Here is a 20,948-nt window from a genome sequence, read left to right as displayed (position 1 = left end):
GCTTTGTGGATGATGTTCTTATGATACAGAAGTGAATGGTTTTGGACAAATCTGAAACCAGGTTTTCTGACTTCAAAGCTGGGCTCTTTTTACATTAATCCCTATTACCTCTAGAAACTTGTCCCAAATGCTATCCTTTTTCTTTTTTATATAAATTTATTATTTTATTTGGCTGTGTTGGGTCTTTGTTGCTGCACGCGGGCTTCCTCTAGTTGTGGCACATGGGAGCTACTCTTTGTTGTGGTGTGCAGGCTTCTCATTGCGGTGGCTTCTCTTGTTGCAGAGCACGGGCTCTAGGCACGCGGGCTTCAGTAGTTGTGGCTGACAGGCTCTAGAGCGCAGGCTCAGTAGTTGTGGTGCACAGGCTTAGTTGCTCCGTGGCACGTGGGATCTTCCTGGACCAGGGCTCGAACCCGTGTCCCCTGCATTGGCAGGCAGATTCTTAACCACTGCACCACCAGGAAGTCCCTGCTATTCTTTTTAAAATTTAAAATTTTGGAGTAGCATTTGCCAAGCCTTAACTGTATTTTAAATATATATAACTAATTGGAAATAGTAAACTAAAACTTAAAAGTGATCAATTTTGGGATTACTGACTTTTTGTTCATATTTGATAGTTAAATATTTACTAAATATGCTTAAGACATAAATTGGTTTAAGATTTTTACCATTTAAATTTACATTAATATTTGTAGTCTGAATTGTTACCCTAAATACATTGTCTAGCCTTTAAGTTATTACTTTTCAGGTTAGTTTTTTTTCACACTTCCTTGGTGTGGCCTGTTTCACAGAGGTCCTTATCCTAGTTTTCTGTTTTCCCTGTGTTTCCTTCGACTTGATTCTCAAGGAGCTAGTTGATAATCTGTCTTTCCCTCACCTTCTCTATGTTTCTGACCTCTGGTACTTTCACAGAGCGCTCATTTACTCTCATCTTCCCCTCCTCAACTCTTTACAATAATAATAGGAAGAGCAGTAACAGCACAGTGGAGAATAAAGCTGGAATTGTAAATATTATATCAGGAAAGGAACTAGGTCTGTTATTTGACATATTTGTAGAGAAGACTGACTGACTTGTCCAAAATTACACCAAGTGTACTAAACATATGTTATAGTCATAACTGGAACTACAAAGCAAGTCTCCTAATTTAAAATCAGTCCTTTCCAATACCCCCACCCGTGTAAACTGCATGTTCATGAGCCCAGCTGTTCCATATCTTGAATCTTTCTGTTAGCAATCCATCACTGCTCTTACTACCTTAACTTTTTCGTCTGCCACTAACATGATATGTTGCAATTGATAGGCACTGAGTACTTTTCTTTTAGCTAATGCTATTAAGACTTCAACATTACTACTCCTGAGGACAAATTAAAATAAATTATTAAAAATAAATTAATTTGAGTGCATTAATTCACCGAGCATTATATGCACACAATCCCTGCTCTCAAATAGGAGAAACAGACCAGTAAGTAAACAGGTGCAAAGAAAGAGTTACTATAGTTTAACTTGGTGAATTGAAGGCAGACATCACAGAAGAGGTGAATTCTATAAAAACTGAGAAGTTTACCAAGCAGACTAGGGATTGAGAAGGGGGTTCTAGGTGGAAGGTGCAATACGTAATGCATGGAGGCTTATAATCAGAGTTCAGGAGAAGATGTCAGAGACCAGGCCAAAAACGTTAGACTACTTCCATGGCCAGGTCATGCAGGCTCACTGAAAACTTAATAAAAACAAACATCGGCAGAAAGTGAGAAACTGTAAGGTTAAGGAGAGAATTAGTATTTAAGAGTTAGGAACAGGAAGAACAAGAGCCCTCCAAAAATGAAGAGGAATTTAAAAGAGAAGCAAGAAAGCATGTTGTGTTATAATGTGAGAAAAGAGATTATTTTGAGAAGGGAATTCGCTCCAGTCTCGTGTGCCTCAGGCAGCTCAAGTAAGAGGAAGACAAGGAAGTCAGTTAATAGCCTATTTGGAATCTGTTGCCAGAGCAGTTTCCACATCGTATTAGGGAATGAAGCCTGATTTCAATGTCATGAAAGGTAAACAGGTGGGAAGTAAAGAACTTGAGTAGAGACTTATTTTTAAAGGGTTAGAAAAGAAAAAGTAGTTAGAAGTAGAGACGTGAGGTGGTGAGAACAGATTTTTTTTTTTTCAGTCTCATCCATTAGGGATCAAGTTAATTTGCATATAGCAACATGCAGTGAGCAGTAGCTGCAACAAGAAGAAGGAATTCAGTTTTCCTTTTGCCAGCTCTGTAATATTAGCAGGGATCCAGGCTTCTAAGTCCCCACTCCACCACCCATAATCCCTAGTCTGGTTTTACTTGTTGCGTCCAAAACGAGCTACTATGGCTGATGGGAAAACTAAGCGACTTAGAATTCAGATGCATTATGGAAGGGAGGAAAAGGTTGGAAAATCACTGATTTATGTTACTTATTTAAAGCTAATCATCCTGTCTTCTGGTTTTCTAAATTACCATTTAAATATAGTGTTTTTTTTCTCTTCCCAAATAGATATTTTAAAAAAAACCTTGCACTAAGCCTTGCTTATAATAAAACCACATTTATTTTTATTTGTGGTAAAATACACACAAAAATTTACCATCATAACCATTTTTAAGTTCATAGTTTGGTGGTAATGAGTACATTCACATTGTTGTGCTACCACACCACCATACATCCAGGGAACTCTTTTCTTCTTGCAAAACTGCAACTCTACCCATCAAACAATAACCCCCCATTTCCTCCTCCCTGAGCACCTGGCAACCACCATTGTACTTTTCTGTCTCTGTGAATTTGACTATTCCAAGTATTACCTCATATAAGCTGAATCATATGGTATTCTCCTTTTGTGAATAGCTTATTTCACTCAGCATAATGTCCTCAAGGTTCATCCATGTAGTAGCATGTGTCAGACTATTCCATTATATGTATTCACAATTTTGTTTATCCATTCTTCTGTGATGGGTACTTAGCTTGCTTCTACCTTTTGGCTGTGATGAATAATGCTTCTATGAACATGGGTGTACAGATATCTCTTCAGGACCTACTTTCAGTTATTTGGGGTATATACCCAAAAGCAGAATTGCTGGATCATATGGTAATTCTATTTTAATTTTATGAGGAACTATCATATTGTTTTTCATAACGACTATACCAACCTCACCAGCAGTGTACAAGGTTCTCCATATCCTTGTCAATGCTTATTATTTTCTGGGGGTTTTGATAGTGGCCATTTTAGTGGGTGTGAGGTGGTGTCTCATCGTGGTTTTTTTTTTTAACTTCTTATTTTATATTTTAGTGTAGCCGATTAACAATGTTGTGATAGTTTCAGGTGCACAGCAAAGCATCTCAGGCATACACATACATGTATCCATTCTCCCCCAAACTCGCCTCCCATCCAGGCTGCCACATAACATTGAGCAGAGATCCCTGTGCTATACAGTAGGTCCTTGTTAGTTATCCATTTTAAATAAAGCAGTGTGTACATGTTGATCCCAAACTCCCTAACTATCCCTTCCTCCCACCCTTCCCCCCCGGTAACCATTAGTTCATTCTCTAAGTCTGTGAGTCTGTTTCTGTTTTGTGAATAATTTCTTTCATATCGTTTCTTTTTAGATTCTGCATATAAGGGATATCATATGATATTTCTCTTTCTCTGACTTACTTCACTCAGTATGACAATCTCTGGGTCCATCCATTCTGCTACAAATGGCATTATTTCATTCTCTTTAATGGCTGAGTAATATTCCGTTGTATATATATACCACATCTTCTTTATCCATTCCTCTGTCAGTGGACATTTAGTTTGCTTTCATGTCTTGGCTATTGTAAACAGTGCTTGCAGTGAACACTGGGGTGCATGTATCCTTTCGGACCATGTTTTTCTCTGGATATATGCCCAGGAGTAGGACTGCAAGGTCATATGGTAGCTCTATTTTTAGTTTTTTAAGGAACCTCCATACTGTTATCCATAGTGGCTGTACCAATTCACATTCCCACCAGCAGTGCAAGAGTGTTCCCTTTTCTCCACACCCTCTCCAACATTTATTGTTTCTAGATTTTTTGATGATGGCCATTTTGACTCGTGTGAGGTGATATCTCATTGTGGTTTTGGTTTGCATTTCTCAAATAATTAGTGACATTGAACATCTTTTCATGTGCCTCTTGGCCATCTGTATGTCTTCTTGGGAGAAATGTCTATTTAGATCTCTTGCCCATTTTTCCAGTGGGTCGTTTGTTTTGATGATATTAAGCCACATGAGCTGTGTGTAAATTGTGGAGACTAATCCCTTGTCGGTCACATCATTTGCAAATATTTTCTCCCAATCTGTGGGTTGTCTTTTCGTTTTGTTTATGGTTTCCTTTGCTATGCAAAAGCTTTTGAGTTTAATTAGGTCCCATTTGTTTATTTTTGGTTTTATTTCCATTATCCTGGGAGATGGATCAAAAAAGATATCGCTGCAATTTCTGTCAGAATGTTCTGCCTATGTCTTCCTCTAGGAGTTTTATAGTGTCTTTAATCCATTTTGAGCTTATTTTTGTGTATGGTATTAAAGAATGATCTAATTTTATTTTTTTGTATGTAGCTGTCCGGTTTTCCCAGTGCCATTTGTTGAAGAGACTGTCTTGCCCCCACTGTGTAGTGTTTCCTCCTTTGTTGTAGATTAATTGACCATAGGTGCATAGGTTTATTTCTGGGCTTTCTATCATGTTCCATTGATCTGTATTTCTGTTTTTGTGCCAGTATCATAGTGCCTTGATGACTGTAGCTTTGTAGTATAGTCTGAAGTCCAGGAGCCTGATTCCTCAGACTCCGTTTTTCTTTCTCAAGATTGCTTTGGCTATTTGGGATTGGGATCTTGTGTCTCCATACAAATTTTAGGATTTTTTTGTTCTAGTTCTGTGAAAAATGCCATTGGTAATTTGATAGGGATTGCATTGAATCTGTAGATTGCCTTCGGTAGTATAGTCATTTTGACAATATTGATTCTGCCAGTCTGTCAGCATGGTATATCTTTCCATCTGTTTGTTTTGTCTTCGATTTCATTCATCATCATCTTATAGTTTTCAGAGTACAAGTCTTTTACCTCTGTAGATAGGTTTATTCCTAGGTATTTTGTTCTTTTTTTTTTTTTTTGCCATACATGGGCATCTCACTGCCATGGCCTCTCCCGTTGCGGAGCACAGGCTCCAGACGCGTAGGCTCAGTGGCCATGGCCCATGGGCCCAGCCGCTCCGTGGCATGTGGGATCCTCCCCGGACCGGGACACGAACCTGCGTCCCCTGCATCAGCAGGTGGACTCTCAACCACTGCGCCACCAGGGAAGCCCTGTTCTTTTTAATGCAATGGTAAATGGGATTGTTTCTTGAATTTCTCTTTCTGATCTTTCATTGTTAGTGTATAGAAATGCAGCATATTCCTCTGTATTAGTTTTGATATCTGCAATTTTTATCATAAATGGGTGCTGAATTTTGTCAAAAGCTTCTTCTGCATATATTGAGATGATCATATGGTTTTTATTCTTCAATTTGTTGATACAGTGTATCACACTGATTGATTAGTGGATATTGAAAAATACTTTCAGCCCTGGGAGAAATCCCGCTTGATCATGTGTATGATCCTTTTAATGTATTGTTGGATTCAGATTGCTAGTATTTTGCTGAGGATTTTTGGATCTATGTTCATCAGTGATATTGGCCTGTAATTTTCTTTTTTTGTGGCATCTTTTTCTGGTTTTGGTGTCAGGGTGATGGTCACCTCATAGAATGAGTTTGGGAGTTTTCCGTCCTCTGCAATTTTTGGCAACAGTTTCAGAAGGATAGATGTTAGTTCTTCTCTAAATGTTTGATAGAATTCACCTGTGAAGCCATCAGGTCCTGGACATTTGTTTGTTGGGAGGTTTTTTGTTTTGTTTTGTTTTGTTTTTGTGGTACACGGGCCTCTCACTGTTGTGGCCTCTCCCGTTGCGGAGCACAGGCTCCGGACGCGCAGGCTCAGCGGCCATGCCTCACTGGCCTAGCCGCTCCACGGCATGTGGGATCTTCCCAGACCGGGGCACGAACCCGTGTCCCCTGCATCGGCAGGCGGACTCTCAACCACTGCGCCACCAGGGAAGCCCTGTTGGGAGTTTTTTAATCATAGTTTCAGTTTCAGTGCTTGTGCTTGGTGTGTTCATATTTTCTGTTTCTTCCTGGTTCAGTCTTGGGAGGTACCTTTCTAAGAATTTGTCCATTTCTTCTAGGTTGTCCATTTTATTGGCATACAGTTGCTCGTAGTAGTCTCTTATGATCCTCTTTTTAAAAAATATTTATTTTATTTTTCCTTTTTGGCTGCGCCGGGTCTTAGTTGCAGCATGTGGGATCTTCGTTGCCACGTGTGGTGTCTTTAATTGCAGCATGCAGGATCTAGTTCCCTGACCAGGGATTGTACCTGGGCCCCCTGCATAGGGAGCTCGCAGTCTTAAGCCCTGGACCACCAGGTCCTTTGTATTTCTGTGGTGTCAGTTGTAACTTCTCCTTTTTCATTTCTAATTTTATTGATTTGAGTCCTCTCCCTTTTTTCCTTTATCAGTCTGGCTAAAGGTTTATCAATTTTCTTTTTCTTTTTCAAAGAACCAGCTTTTAGTTTCATTGATCTTTGCTATTGTTTTCTTTGTCTCTGTTTCATTTATTTCTGCACTGAACTTTATAATTTCTTTCCTTGTGCTAACTTTAGGCTTTGTTTGTTCTTTCTCTAATTGCTTTAGGTATAAGATTAGATTGTTTATTTGAGATTTTTCTTGTTTCCTGTTGTAAGACTGTATTGCTATAAACTTCTCTCTTAGAACTGCTTTTGCTGCATCCCATAGGTTTTGGATCATTGTGGTTTCCTTTTCACTTGTCTCTAGGTAGTTTTTGATTTCTTCAGTGGTCCATTGGTTGTTTCATAGCATTACTGTTTAACCTCCATGTGTTTGCGTTTTTTATAATTTTTTTTTGTAGTTTATTTCTAAGCTCATAGCATTGTGATCGGAAAAGATGCATGATATGATTTCAATTTTCTTAAATTTACCAAGGCTTGCCTTGTGGCCCAGCATGTGGTCAATCCTGGAGAATGTTCCGCGTGCACTTGAGAATAATGTGTATTCTGCTGCTTTTGGATGGAATGCTCTGTAAATATCAATTAAGTCCATCTAGTCTAATGTGTCATTTAAGGCCTGTGTTTCCTTATTGATTTTCTGTCTGGATGATCTATCCATTGATGCAAATGGGATGTTAAAGTCCCCTCCTATTGTTGTGTTACTGTCGATTTCTCCCTTTATGGTTGTTAGTATTTGCCTTATGTATTAAGGTGCTCCTGTGTTGGGTGCATATACATTTACAACTGTTATATCGTCTTCTTGGATTGATCCCTTGGTCATTATGTAGTGTCCTTCTTTGTCTCTTATAACAGTCTTTATTTTAAAGTCTATTTTGTGTGATATGAGTATTGCTACTCCAGATTTCTTTTGATTTCCATTTGCATGGGATACCTTCTTCCATTCCCTCATTGTGGTTTTGATTTACATTCCCTGAATGATTAGTGGTATTGAGCATGTTTTCATATGTTTATTGGCCTTTTGTATATCTTCTTTGGAGAAATGTATTCAAGTTCTTTTGCCCATTTATGCATTGGGTTGTTTGTTTTTATGTTGTTGAGTTGTAGGAGTTCCTTATATCCTGAATATTAACCTCTTATGAGCTATTTACATTAATTTGTTTTGCTACAAATAATATACAATATGTGTTCATTATAACAAATTAAAACAGTCTGAAAATATAACATCAAATTAAGATCTTTGTTTATTCCCCCCTTCATCCCACTATGCTCTTGAGATTTAAATATTCCTAACAGCTTTATCTTCCTGTTCTTTTTTTCTGTACATATGAGTCCTGTCAGTTATTCATACGGTTTTTTATTTAAAATGAAACTATACTGTAAATGTTTTTCTTACTTTTATCACTAAGCACTATATCTTAGGTAGCTCTCCTTGTCTATATATGTAGAGTTATTACATTCTTTTTTTTTTACTGCTGCACAGTATTTCATAATATAAATGTTCCATGGTGTGTGTGTTTGTGTGTGTGTGTGTGTGTGTGTGTATGTGTGTGTGTTTATAGCCTCTATTGATGGACATTTAGGTAGTTCCTGATTTTTTCTACTATTAAAAAAATGCTCAACAGCCTTGAATTAAGTATCTTTGCACTTGTATGAAAGTAACATTGAAGTATACACTGTGATTGACTCTTGAACATTGCAAGGGTTAGGAGTGCTGACCCAAAGCAGCCAAAAATCCACTATAAATTTACACTTGGTCCTTTATATCCTTTGTTCTACATCTGTGAATTCAACCATCCAAGGATAGTATAGTACTGTAGTAGTATTTATTTTAAAAATTTTGCATATAAGTGGACCCATGCAGTTCAGCCTCAGGTTGTTCAGGGATCAGTGGTACTTGGAATTGTTAGATCAAAAGCTACAGTTTATCCATTCTAATTTAATTTTTGAATGATTACATTCACATGATTATAAATCATAAAGCATAAAAAGTATACAAGGAAGAAATTCCATCTCATCTTTGTCTTTCAGCCACCCATTTTCTAAACCTATAGGCAGCAACTCATATTACAGTAAGTCACCTATATACGAACCTTCAAATTGAGAACTTTCAAAGATGCAAACTTGTGTTTGCACGTCCAATCACGTAAGTTAGTTCACGTGTCTGGCATATATTGTCATGTGCATGCATCCTCTACAAGTAGTTTTGCTTTTATGTACTTTACAGTACTGGATAGAGTACAGTAAGTAGTACAGTATCTTTATTTCAAGCCCAGGATGTCCAGAAGCAAGCGTAAAAGCAACGGTGGTGTAGCTGGTACTTTTCAAGGTACTGTACTGTAAGGTTAAAAAGGTTTTCTTTATTTTTTGTGTTTGTTTTTTCTGTATTATTTGTGTGAAAAGTATTATAAGCCTATTACAGTACAGTACTATACAGCCGATTGTGTTAGTTGGGTACCTAGGCTAACTTTGTTGGACTCCCAAAGAAATTAAACTTACGAATGCATTCTCGGAACGGAACTCGTCCATGTGTAGGGGACTTACTGTAGTTTCTTTTCTATCATTGCAGCAATATTTTGTAATACTGTACAGGTAAGCAGTATTACATATTTTTGTTTCCTCTTTCTTTACGTGCTGTCTACATGGTTTTTTGCTTTGCATTTGTTCACCCAGCAACATATCCTGAGATCTATCCATAACAGAACATTAATTATTAATTGTTTTACTATACTGGCATACCTCATTTTATTGTGCTTTGCTATACTGTGCTTCATAGATACTACAGTTTTTACAAATGAAAGTTTGTGGCAACCCTACCTTAAGCAAGTCTGTTGACACCATTTTTCCAGCAGCATTTGCTTACTTCATGTCTCTGTGTCACATTTTGGTTAATTCTCACAGAATTTCAAGCTTTTTCATCATTATTATTCTTGTTATGATGATCAGTGATCTTTGATTTTACTATGCCTCACTGAAGGCTCAGGTGACAGTTAGCATTTATTAGCAGTAGTGTTTTTTAATTAAGGTATGTATGTTGTTTTTTAGATGTAATGCTATTGGACACTTAATAGACTACAGTATAGTGTAAACATAGTTTTGTCATGCACTGGGAAACCAAAAACTTCGTGTGACCTGCTTTATGGTGATGTTCTCTTTATTGCGGTGGTCTGGAACCCAACCGGAAATATCTCTGAGGTATGCCTGTATAATTATTATAATTAAATAATCATAATTAATCTTAATTATGAATGGCCTCATCTCATTCTATCATATGAATCATTATGTATATTTAGACTTCAGTTGATCGACATCTAGGTTGTTTCTAGCCTTTTTGGTAATACTGACAGTGCTGCCGTCAATGAACACACACGTATATCAGTAAAACAAATTCCAATACATGAAATTACTAAGGATTTGTGGTTTTGTAATTTGGACAGAAGTCATCTAACACATAGAGATGCACATTCTTTTTGGTCTTCATTTCCTGCATTATCTCTGCTTCTGAATTTTTATTCTTAGTTTTTTTTTTTTTTAATCTTCTTTCATGTTGGAGATTTTCTTAAACACGTCCAGTGCTCTTTGTTATCTTCATATTTTGAAAGGCAAGCCAGAGCTTGTCTGCTGTTGGGCTTTACTTTTAGGTGACCAAGCTTTATTTTGAGAGATTTCCAAATGTCTCTATGTTCTCCAGGTGTCTCTCTGTTCTTCAGAAGGATTCTTCCAAACTTCTGCTTAGGAAGCACCACTGGCTACTGGGAATAGTTCTGGACGTTGGGCAGGGAAGGGAGAAATGGACTATTCTGTTAGCAGACTTTTAACAAATCTGCACTGCATTCCCCTTTCCCCTCCCCACTACCACCCAGACTGGCTTGAGATTTCTACCTCACCTTTTGCTTTCTCTTGACTGTCACTCACTCCTTTTAAATTTCTCTGAAGGGTTAAGTTATTCTGCCTGGGAGATGATTTCTGACCGCTGTTACTCTGTGCCTTGGGGGGGAGGGGGTGGGAGGATTTATTCCGTATATTAACTTTTTTTTAAGCATGTGATCTGTCCATTACATTTAACCAGAATTTTTCTTCACTTACTTTGGCACATGACAGTGTAATGCAGCATGTGATTATGTAACTATCTCAAGTTTTCTGGCCTTCCAGATTAATCTTAAATCCCCATAGGAACCTAGCACCTAGGAAACACTTAAAACAGTGTAAATAACTACCCTGACAGCCTAAGGCAGAATAACTTTTAGATCTCTAAGAAGTTTCTTTCAGTAGAAGTGGGCCATACATTAACTTCCTCATGTCTCATTCACTCTGCAACTCACCATATTCTGTCTTCATTAAAATTTTTTAGGCAGAAGTTATTACATTTTCTAATAATTCAAGTCTGTGAATTTGATGAGATAATATAGAAAAAATATTGTAAATGTATGCTTAAGAATATTAACTTTATTAACTGTATTGCTTGTATGCATTACATTCTGTCCTGCAACTCTCTGGAAGAAACTAATCAGTCAACATGAAATCCCTGCATGTCTCTGGGAGCATATACCCTATTTACTTTATCTCCTACACACACACCCCGGCTCCACCCCACCACCCGTCCATTCTCCCTTCCTCCATGGCACCCTACCAACTATAAGCAGCAGTGCTATTGAATTTCTAAAAACTTTAAAATTGCGTTGTGTGTGTAGGTTAAAAAATTGTTTACTGAAAGTAAATGAGTTTATAACAAGTCTTTTCTTTCCCAGCTCTTAGCACCTCTTCCCTGAGTGTACTGTTTCATCTAGAAGCCAGACTAGACATGACCAGCATATACCCAAAATGCACCTGTCCTCTCTTTCTGAGAGTTCATAGATATCCTGGAAGGGAGAGAGAAATTATATATAAAATTGTCACTTCAGAGTAGTTTGGCTAAAAATTGCAGTCACCTGGGGTGCTTTCCAAACAAGTCTGTTTCTCACCCCTGTCTACCCAGATAGTCCAGTTTAATTCATATGAGGTGCAGCTGGGCATTAGGAATTTTAAATGCTTACCAAGTGTTCTTACTTTGAGGCCAGAGTTGACATGTACTGCTTTAGAGTACTGGTTCTCAACTGCAGGTAGTTTAGCCCGCCAGGGGACATTTTTGGTCGTCACAACCGGGTTGTATTACAGGACACTTATTAATTCAGGTGAAGTCTAGGTGTGCTACATACGGGCTACTTAACCATTTTTATTTTACTGTTAGATTTGCCTTTATGTTTAGGTTATATTATGTTTAAATTGAAGAGTAAAGGATACTCTGATTTTTCAGAAGCCTTTAACAAGGTAATGTGCCTGGATGTTTTTGTTTTTTACTGGGTCACTTTGCTGAAGGATAGGGAAGTAAAAATGAGGGTAAACAAATAACATCTTTAAAGGAGAAGTACAAACAGCAGGGTAGTCCTCTGTGGGCCATGTAAGAAGAAAGGCAGTTTACGCTGAGCTCTATCAGGTCAAGAATGCCAGCAGTATATCAACTGTAGGAACAGTCCTAAGGCATATAAGTTGGCAGAAAAATCCACATAAGCATATTTACTCAGGAAACTTCACTGTGGGCAAAAGTAAGTGTATTTAAGAAAATAACCTGTATTACAGGAAGAGGATTTTCAGCTACCTTTTATAAATGGCTCAGGAAGATCTTTATAAATTATATCCTGGGAAGAGTAGCCTAATGTTGTGCCATGGCCAAAAAGATCAATCATAGTGGGTACCATCAGAAAGAAAACAGAATTAGAAAACAAATATTTCACCCTTTCACAAAACCATGATGCTGCCAGGTAACGCAGCCTGAAATTTGCCAAGTAGACACTATACGTCGTACATGAATTCATAGTTTTGGGAATATCCTTACTCTTTTAGATCCCTTCAGCTTCTATTCAGTACCGTCATCATCTACCCTGAAGAACTGTTTTGTGTTCAGGGCAATTTCTCCTCCGACTTCTGTTATCAAAATTTTCAGATATAACAAATGTTGAAAGAATAATGTAAGAATATGCACATATTCTCCACCTAGATTCAACACTTTTTTTCCTGTACCATATGAAATTAAGTTTTGGATATGATACTTTTAAGAGTAAGAACAATCCCTTTTATAACCATAATATCTTTATCACATCTGGGAAAATTAACAATCCTCTAATCCATCTATTACCAGGTTTGGAGCTATTTTAAATATAGAAAAACATGTTTTAATGATTTGAGAACAGTGGAGCCTTACTTATGCAAATGTAATTGGCTAGCTTATATCTCAACAAAGGAATCACTTCCACTCCCCAGTCTTTTGTTTATTTATTTTTACTACCCAGTCTTAAAGCATATGATTCAGATTCACACAGTAGTAACGTCTCATTTTACTGCATATTATAGACTAAGACAGTTATTCACAGGTAGGCAAAACTATACATTTTGTTTTGTTTATGAGCTTTTATATTTTGAGATATGTCACATAAAATTCACTTTTAAATTGCACAATTCTGTGGGTGTTAGTATATTTACAAGGTCGTGCATCAGTCACGTCTAACGCTAGAATATTTTCGTTACTTCCCCAAAACCCCATTATCCATTAGTGGTAACTACCCATTTTTCCTTCCTCCCAGACCCTAGCAACAAATAATCTTTCTGTATGAATTTGCCTATTCTGGACATTTCATATAAATGGGTTCATGTATTTTGTGGCCTTTCCTGTCTGGCTTCTTTCAGTTGACATAGTTTTCAACGTGTATCTGTGTTGTATCGTATATCAGTACTTCATTCTCTTTTATGGCCAAATAATAGTCCATTGTATGAATATACCACATTTTATTTATCCATCCATCAGTTAATGAACATTTGAGCTGTTTACACTTTTTGGTATTATAAATAAGGCTGCTGTGAACATTTGTCTACAAGTCTTGATATGGTATGTGTTTTCCTTTCTCTTGGGCGTATATCTAGAAGTGGAATTTCTGGACCATATTGTAACTCTATGTTTAACTTTTTGAAGAATTACCAAACTGTATTCCAGAATGGATGCACCATTTACATTCGTATCAACAACGTATGAGGGTTGCATTTCTCTACACCCTCACCAACACTTGTCTGTCTTTTATATTATAGCCATTCTAGTACATATGAAGTAGTAGCTCATGGTTTTGATTTGCATTTCCCTGATGACTGATGATATTGAACATCCTTTCATGTGCTTATTGGCTATTTGTATATTTCCTTTGGAGAAATATTTATTCTTTTCCCATTTTTGTTATTTGTTTTTTTATTATTTAGTTATAAGTGCTCTATATTTATTCAGGATAATAGATCCTTATTAGGTATATTATGATTTGCAGATATTTCTCCCACTCTTTGGGCTTTCCTCATTGTTTTGATAGTGTCATCTGATGAACAAAAACTTAATTTTGATGAAATCCAATTTATTTTTTCTTTGGTTGCTTGTGCTTTTAGGTATCATATCTGAGAAACTGTTGCAGATTTACACTATGTTTATAATTATAAGAGTTTTATACTTTTAGCTCAGGCATTTGGGTCTTTGCATTTTGAGTTAATATTTGTACATGGTGGGAAGTAGATACGCAAATTCATTCTTTTGTACATGGATATCCAATATCCAATTGTCACAGCATCATTTGTTGAAAAGACTACTTCTTCCCCATTGAATGGTCTTGGCACCCTTGTGGAAAATCAATTGACCATACGTATAAGGGCTTACTTCTGGACTCTGAATTCTGTTCCATTGCTTTATGTATCTTTCTTTGTGCTAGTATTATGATGTATTGATTACTTTAGCTTTGTAGTAATTTTTGAAATTGGGAAGATTATTTTGACTCTTCTGGGTCCCTTGAATTTCCATATGGATTTTAGCATCAGCTTCTCAGTTTCTGTAAGGAAGACAGTTGGAATTTTCATAAAGATTGCATTGAATCTGTATATCAATTTGGGAGTATTGTCATCTTAACAGTATTACTTATTTCAACCCATGAACACAGAATATATTTCCATTTCCTTAGGTCTTTAATTTTTTAAGAAATGTTTTATAGTTTTCTTATATACATCTTATACTTCTGTTAAGTTTATTCCTGGCTTTTTTTTTTAATGATGTTGTAAATGGAGTTAATTTTTAATTTCATTTTTGATTGTTGCTAGTTTATAGAAGTAAGACTAATTTTTATATGTTTGTCTTGTATCCTGCAGTCTTGCTGAACTAGTTTATTTGCTCTGATAATAGTTTTTTTTTTTTAGTACATTCCTTAGGATTTTCTGCATATAATGTCATCTGAAAATAGAGATAGTTTTACCTCTTCCTTTCTCATCTGGCTTTTATTCCACTTTCTTGTCTAATTGCTCTGCTAGAATCACCAGTACAGTGCTGAATAGAAATGATGAGCCCAGTCTGAAGGGGGAAGTCTTTAGCATTTCATCATTAACTATGATAGCTATGGGTTTCCCATAGATTATCTTTATATGTGTGAGGAACTTACATTCTATTACGAGATTGTTGGATGTTAAAATTTGTCAAATGCTTTTTATGCATCTATTCAGATAATCGTGTCAAATTTTTTTCTTATGCAATTAATACAGTGTATTATGTTATTGATTGATTTTTGTATGTTGAATCTGTCTTGTATTCCTGGGATAAATCACACTTAGTCACAATGTATTATTCTTTATATATGCTGACAGACTCAGTTTGCTAGTATTTTGTTAAGGATTTTTACATCTATAATCATAAGGGATATTGGTCTGTATTTTTCTTTCTTTGATATCTTTGTCTAGCTTTGGAATCAGGTAAGATTGCCCTTACAGAATGAGTTTGGAAGTATTCCTCTTCTGTTTTTATGCAAGACTTTATGAAGGATTGGTATTAATCTTTAACTATTTGGTAGAATTCACCAGTGACGCCATCTAATCTTGGGCTTTTCTTTGTGGGTACTTCTTAAATTCAGTTAAATTCATTTAAATTAAATTTAATTCAGTCTCTTTTTATAGATCAGATTGTCTTACTCCTTTTTGAGTCCACTTTGGTAGCTTGTGTCTTTCTAGGAATTTGCCTGTTGATGTAGGTTATTTAGTTTGTTGGCATACAGTTTTTCATGGTATTCTCGAACAGTCCCTTTTATTTCTGTAAGGTTGGTCATAATATCCCTGTTTTATTTCTGATTTTAGTTGAGCCTTCTCTCTTTTTTTATTTTGGTCTGCTTAGCTAAAGATTTATCAGCTTTGTTGACCTTTTTCAAAGAATCAACTATTGGCTTCATTAAATTTTTTCTGTTGTTTTTCTATTTCCTGTTTCATTTATTTCCACTCTAATCCATATTATTCCTCTCTTCTGCGTGCTTTGGATTTGGTTTCCTCTTAACTTTTCTAGTTTCTTAACATAGAAGATTATTCATTTGAGACCTTTCTTCTTTGCTAATGTAGGCATATGTAGCTATAAATTTTCCTCTAAACACTGCTTTCACTACATCCCATAAGGTTTGGAATGTTGTGCCTTCATTTTTATTCTTCTCAATGTATTTTCTAATTTCTCTTTTGATTTCCTCTTTGACGCATTTGTAATTTCCACATATTTATGAATTTCCAATTTCCTTCAGTTATTGATTTCTAATTCCATTCCATTATAGTTGAAGAAAATACTTTGTATGATTTCATTCCCTTTAAATGTATTGAGACTTGTTTTATAGCCTAACATATGATCTATCTTGGAGAATATTCCATGTACACTTGAGAAGAATGTATATTCTGTTGTTGGGTGGTGGAGTGTTCTATAGATGTCTACTGTTTCTATTTGGTTTATACTGTTGTTGTATATTTCCTTGTATATCTTGTGCTTAGTTCTATCTATTACTGAAAGTGGAGTATTAAAATCCCCAATTATTATTGTTAAATTTTCTGTTTCTCTCTTCATTTCTGTCCATTTTTGTTTTATGTATTTTGAGCTCTGTTGTTTGGTACATAACAGGTTATGATTGTTGTATCTTCTTGATTTTGACCCATTTGTCATGAAATGATAACTTTCTTTTTCTCTAGTAACAATTTTTGTCAAAGGCTTTTTCTCTGATATTAAAATTGGCATTTCAGTTCTCTTTTCGTTACTTTTGGCATGCTGCATCTTTTTCTGTTTTTTTACTTTCAACCTATGTGTGTCTTTGAGTGTAAAATATATATGTAGTATGTAAATGACATGTAGTTTGATCATATCTTATTCTAAATCCGTTCTGCCTGTCCCTGCCTTTTCATTGGGAAGTTTAATCCATTTACATTTAATGTAACTACTGATAATATTTACATTTGCCATTTTTGTATTTGTTTTCTATATGTTTTATGTCTGTTCCTCAATTCTGTCATTACTAACTTGTTTTGTGATAAATGGGCATTTTCTAATAAACCATTTTAAACCTCTTCATGTTTCTTTTACTATAGTTGTGTATTTTAAATTATTTTCTTCTGTGGCTGTCCTGGAGATTACAGTTAACACTTATTCGGATTAAAACCAACTTAATTTCAAAAATATATAAAAACTTTTGCTCCTATGTATCTCTGTTATCTTCCCCACCCCCATTTATCTTATACATTGTGTACCCATTCAACACAGATTTATATTTGGTGCTTTATGTAGTTGTCTTTTAGATCAGATAGGAGAATAAAGGAGTTACAAACAAAAAATACATTTAGAATGAATTTGGGAGTGTTTCTCCCACTGCAATTTTTTGGAAGAGTTTGAGAAGGATTGGTGTTAGCTCTTCTCTAAATGTTTGATAGAATTTGCCTGTGAAGCCATCAGGTCCTGGACTTTTGTTTTTTGGAAGATTTTTAATTACGTTTTCAATTTCATTACTTGTGATATGTCTGCTTATATTTTCTAATTCTTCCTGGTTCAATCTGGTACCTTTCCAAGAAATTGTCCGTTTCTTCATGGTTGTCCATTTTATTGGCATATAGTTGTTTGTAGTAGTGTCTTATAATCCTTTGTATTTCTGCAGTGTCAGTGGTGATTCTAATTTTATTGATTTGCATCCTCTCCCTTTTTTTCTTGATGACTTTGGCTAAGGGTTTATCAATTTTATCTTCTCAAAGAACCAGCTTTTAGTTTTATTGAACTTTGCTATTGTTTTCTCCGTTTCTATTGAATTTATTTCTGCTCTATATGATTTCTTTCCTTCTACTGATTTTGGGTTTTCTTTGTTCTTCTTTCCCTAGTTGTTTTAAGTGTAGGCTTAGATTGTTTATTTGAGATTTTTCTTGCTTCTTGAGGTGAGATTGAATTGCTATAAGCTTCCATATTAGAACTGCTTTTGCTGCGTCCCATAGGTTTTGTGTTGTCCTGTTTTTATTGTCATTTGTTTTTATGTATTTTTTTATTTCTTCTTTGATTTCTTCAGTGATCTCTTGGTTATTTAGTAGCACACTGTTTAGCCTCCATGTATTTGTGTGTTTTACAGTTTTTTTCCTGTAATTGATTTCCAATCTCATAGCGTTATGGTCAGAAAAGATGCTTGATATGATTTCAATTTTCTTTCATTTTCCGAGGCTTGATTTGTGACCCAAGATGTGATCTATCCTGGAGAATGTTCCATGTGCACTTGAGAAGAAAGTGTAATCTGCTGTTTTTGGATGGACTGTCCTATAAATATCAATGAAATCTATCTGGTCTATTGTGTCATTTAAAGCTCCTGTTTCCTTATAAATTTTCTGTTTGGATGGTTGTCCATTGGTGTAAGTAAGGAGTTCAAGTCCCCCACTATTACTGTGTTACTGTCGATTTCCTCTTTTATAGCTGTTAGCAGTTGCCTTATGTATTGAGGTGCTCCTATGTTGGGTGCATATATATTTATAGTTGTTATATCTTCTTGGATTGATCCCTTGATCATTATGTGGTGTCCTTCCTTGTCTCTTATAACTATCTTTATTTTAAAAGTCTATTTTATCTGATATGAGTATTGCTACTCCAGCTTTCTTTTGATTTCGATTTGCATGGAATATCTTTTTCCATCCCCTCATTTTGAATCTGTATGTGTCCCTAGGTCTGAAGTGGGTCTCTTGTAGACAACATATATATGGGTCTTTTTTTTGTATCCATTCAGCCAGCCTGTGTCTTTTGGTTGGGGCATTTAATCCATTTACATTCAAGGTTGTTATCGATATGTGTGTTCCTATGACCATTTTCTTAATTGTTTTGGGTTTGTTTTTGTGGGTCTGTTTCTTCTCTTGTGTTTCCTGCCTAGAGAAGTTTCTTTAGCATTTGTTTTAAAGCTGGTTTGGTGGTGCTCATTTCTCTTAGCTTTTGCTTGTCTGAAAAGCTTTTGACTTCATCGAATCTGAATGAGATCCTTGCTGGGTAGAGTAATCTTGGTTGTAGGTTTTTCTCTTTCATCACTTTAAGTATATCCTGCCACTCCCTTCTGGCCTGCAGAGTTTCCGCTGAAAAATCAGCTGATAACCTCATGGGGATTCCTTTGTGTGTTACTTTTTGTTTTTCCCTTGCTGGTTTTAATATCTTTTCTTTGAATTTAATCTTTGTTAGTTTGATTAATATGTATCTTGGTGTGTTTTGCCTAGGGTTTATCCTGTATGGGACTCTCTGTGCTTCCTGGACTTGGGTGACTATTTCCTTTCCCATGTTAGGGAAGTTTTTAGCTATAATCTCTTCAAATATTTTCTCACACCCTTTCTTTTTCTCTTCTTTTTCTGGGAATCCTATAATTCAAATGTTGTTGCGTTTAGTGTTGTCCCAGAGGTCTCTGAGATTGTCTTCCATTCTTTTCATTCTTTTTTCTTTAATCTTCTCCTTGGCAGTTATTTCCACCATTTTGTTTTCCTGCTCCCATATTCGTTCTTCTGCCTCAGTTATTCTGTTATTGATGCCTTTAGTGTGTTTTTCATTTCAGTATTGTGTTGTTCATCTCTGTTTGCTTGGTCTTTAGTTCTTCTAGATCTTTGTTAAACATTTCTTGTATTTTCTCAGTTTGTATCTCAATTCTCTTTCTGAGATTCTGGATCATCTTTACTGTCATTACTCTGAATTCTTTTTCAGGTAGATTGCCTATTTCCTCTTCATTCATTTGGTCTTGTAGGTTTTTACCTTGCTCCTTCAGCTGTGACATATTTTTTTGCCGTCTGTTTTTCTTTTTTCTTTGTTTTCTTTTTATGAGTGGGATTGTGTTCCTGTTTTACTGGTTGTTTGGCCTGAGGCTTCCAACACTGGGGGTTGTCGGCTGTTGGGTAGAGCTGGGTCTTGGTGCTGAGATGAGGAACTTTGTGAGACCTCATTCTGATGAATATTCCCTGGGCTCTGAGGTTCTCTGTTAGTCCAGTAGTTCGGACTCGGAGCTCCCACCGCAGGAGCTTCAGCCCGACCTCTGGCTCGTGAACCAAGATCCCGCAAGCCGCGTGGGATGGCAAACAAAACAAAACAAAACAAAAAAGCAATTACAAAGTAAAAAATAAAATTAGACTAGGAAACTAACAGATATGTTAGAAAGAACTTAAAAATAAAAATATAGATGAATAAATAACCAGAAGGTACATCAGTACCACAATAGTAAGAAAGGGGATGGGGGAAAAGAAAAAAAAGTGGCGGGGGGAGGCTTTGGCTGTGGAGGGGGGTGCTGAAACGAGGGTGAGGTTTGGGTGGTGGGCAGGGCCTATGCTTAGGACCCACAGGGCTGGAAAAGGCCCTGGGGTCTGTGGGGGTTGGAGCTTAGTTAAGCTCAAGGAACAGAAGCGGCCCAGACATGCCCCCACCCCTGGTCTCAGAGGGCAGAGGACCTCACCTGGGATCCCAGCAGGCTTCCTGGGCTCGAGTGGGCGGGGTAAACGCCCTCCTCTCCTCTCCTGCTCCTCCGGTCTGGGAGGGCCTCTCCCACCTGTCTTTCCTGATCTCCCCGGCCTCTCTCCTATGCCCCGAGAACCAACGTGGCAGCGGGGACAGGGGGGCCTCAGAGGACAGGCGACTGGCCTGGGAGCTCAGCAGGCTCCCAGGCCCGAGTAGGTGGGGCAGTCGCCCTCCACTTCTCTCCCGTTCCTCCTGGAGGGCCCCTCCTGCCTGCCTCTCCTGATTTCCCCAGGCTCCCTCCTATGCCCCCAGGACCCACGCCACCTGGATGGGGCTTTGGAGGCGGGTACCGGCTTGGGAGCTCAACAGGCTCCCCGGCCCAAGTGGGCCAGGCAGTCACCCTCCGCTTCTCTTCCGCTCTTCCTGCAGAGTCCCTCCTGCCTGCCTCTCTTGATCTCCCTGGTCTCAAGGGTGCCGATCCTGTCTGGCCTCCACTGCCCTCCCCCCTCAGTCGCCCCATGTCCTACTGGTTCACTTGAGGGTTCCTCCTGTCTCCTTGGGCATCAGTGTTCCCCACCAGCAGCC

At 37.1% G+C, this 20,948-nt stretch overlaps 1 protein-coding gene across 3 annotated transcripts in view; it reads left to right on the top strand.

Moving 5' to 3' along the window:
- The window catches only part of RFX7 (regulatory factor X7), a 144,703-nt gene that overhangs the window by 96,872 nt on the left and 26,883 nt on the right, over window positions 1–20,948 (top strand). Inside the window, exon 1 of one of the 3 annotated variants that reach the window (XM_029236524.1) lies at window positions 9,661–9,772. The exons of the other annotated variants lie outside the window; for them this stretch is intronic. Coding sequence (XP_029092357.1) covers window positions 9,717–9,772 — 56 coding nt within the window. The 5' untranslated portion in view covers window positions 9,661–9,716. Of the gene's footprint in view, window positions 1–9,660; window positions 9,773–20,948 lie in introns of those variants that run through there. 3 annotated transcript variants of the gene reach the window in all.

The sequence above is a fragment of the Monodon monoceros genome, unplaced genomic scaffold, assembly GCF_005190385.1.
Source record: "Monodon monoceros isolate NGI ecotype Baffin Bay Population unplaced genomic scaffold, NGI_Narwhal_1 Super_Scaffold_21, whole genome shotgun sequence".
Classification (NCBI taxonomy): domain Eukaryota; kingdom Metazoa; phylum Chordata; class Mammalia; order Artiodactyla; family Monodontidae; genus Monodon; species Monodon monoceros.
The sequence above is the reverse complement of the archived record's forward strand: the minus strand, read 5'-3'. Positions and strand labels throughout refer to the sequence as shown.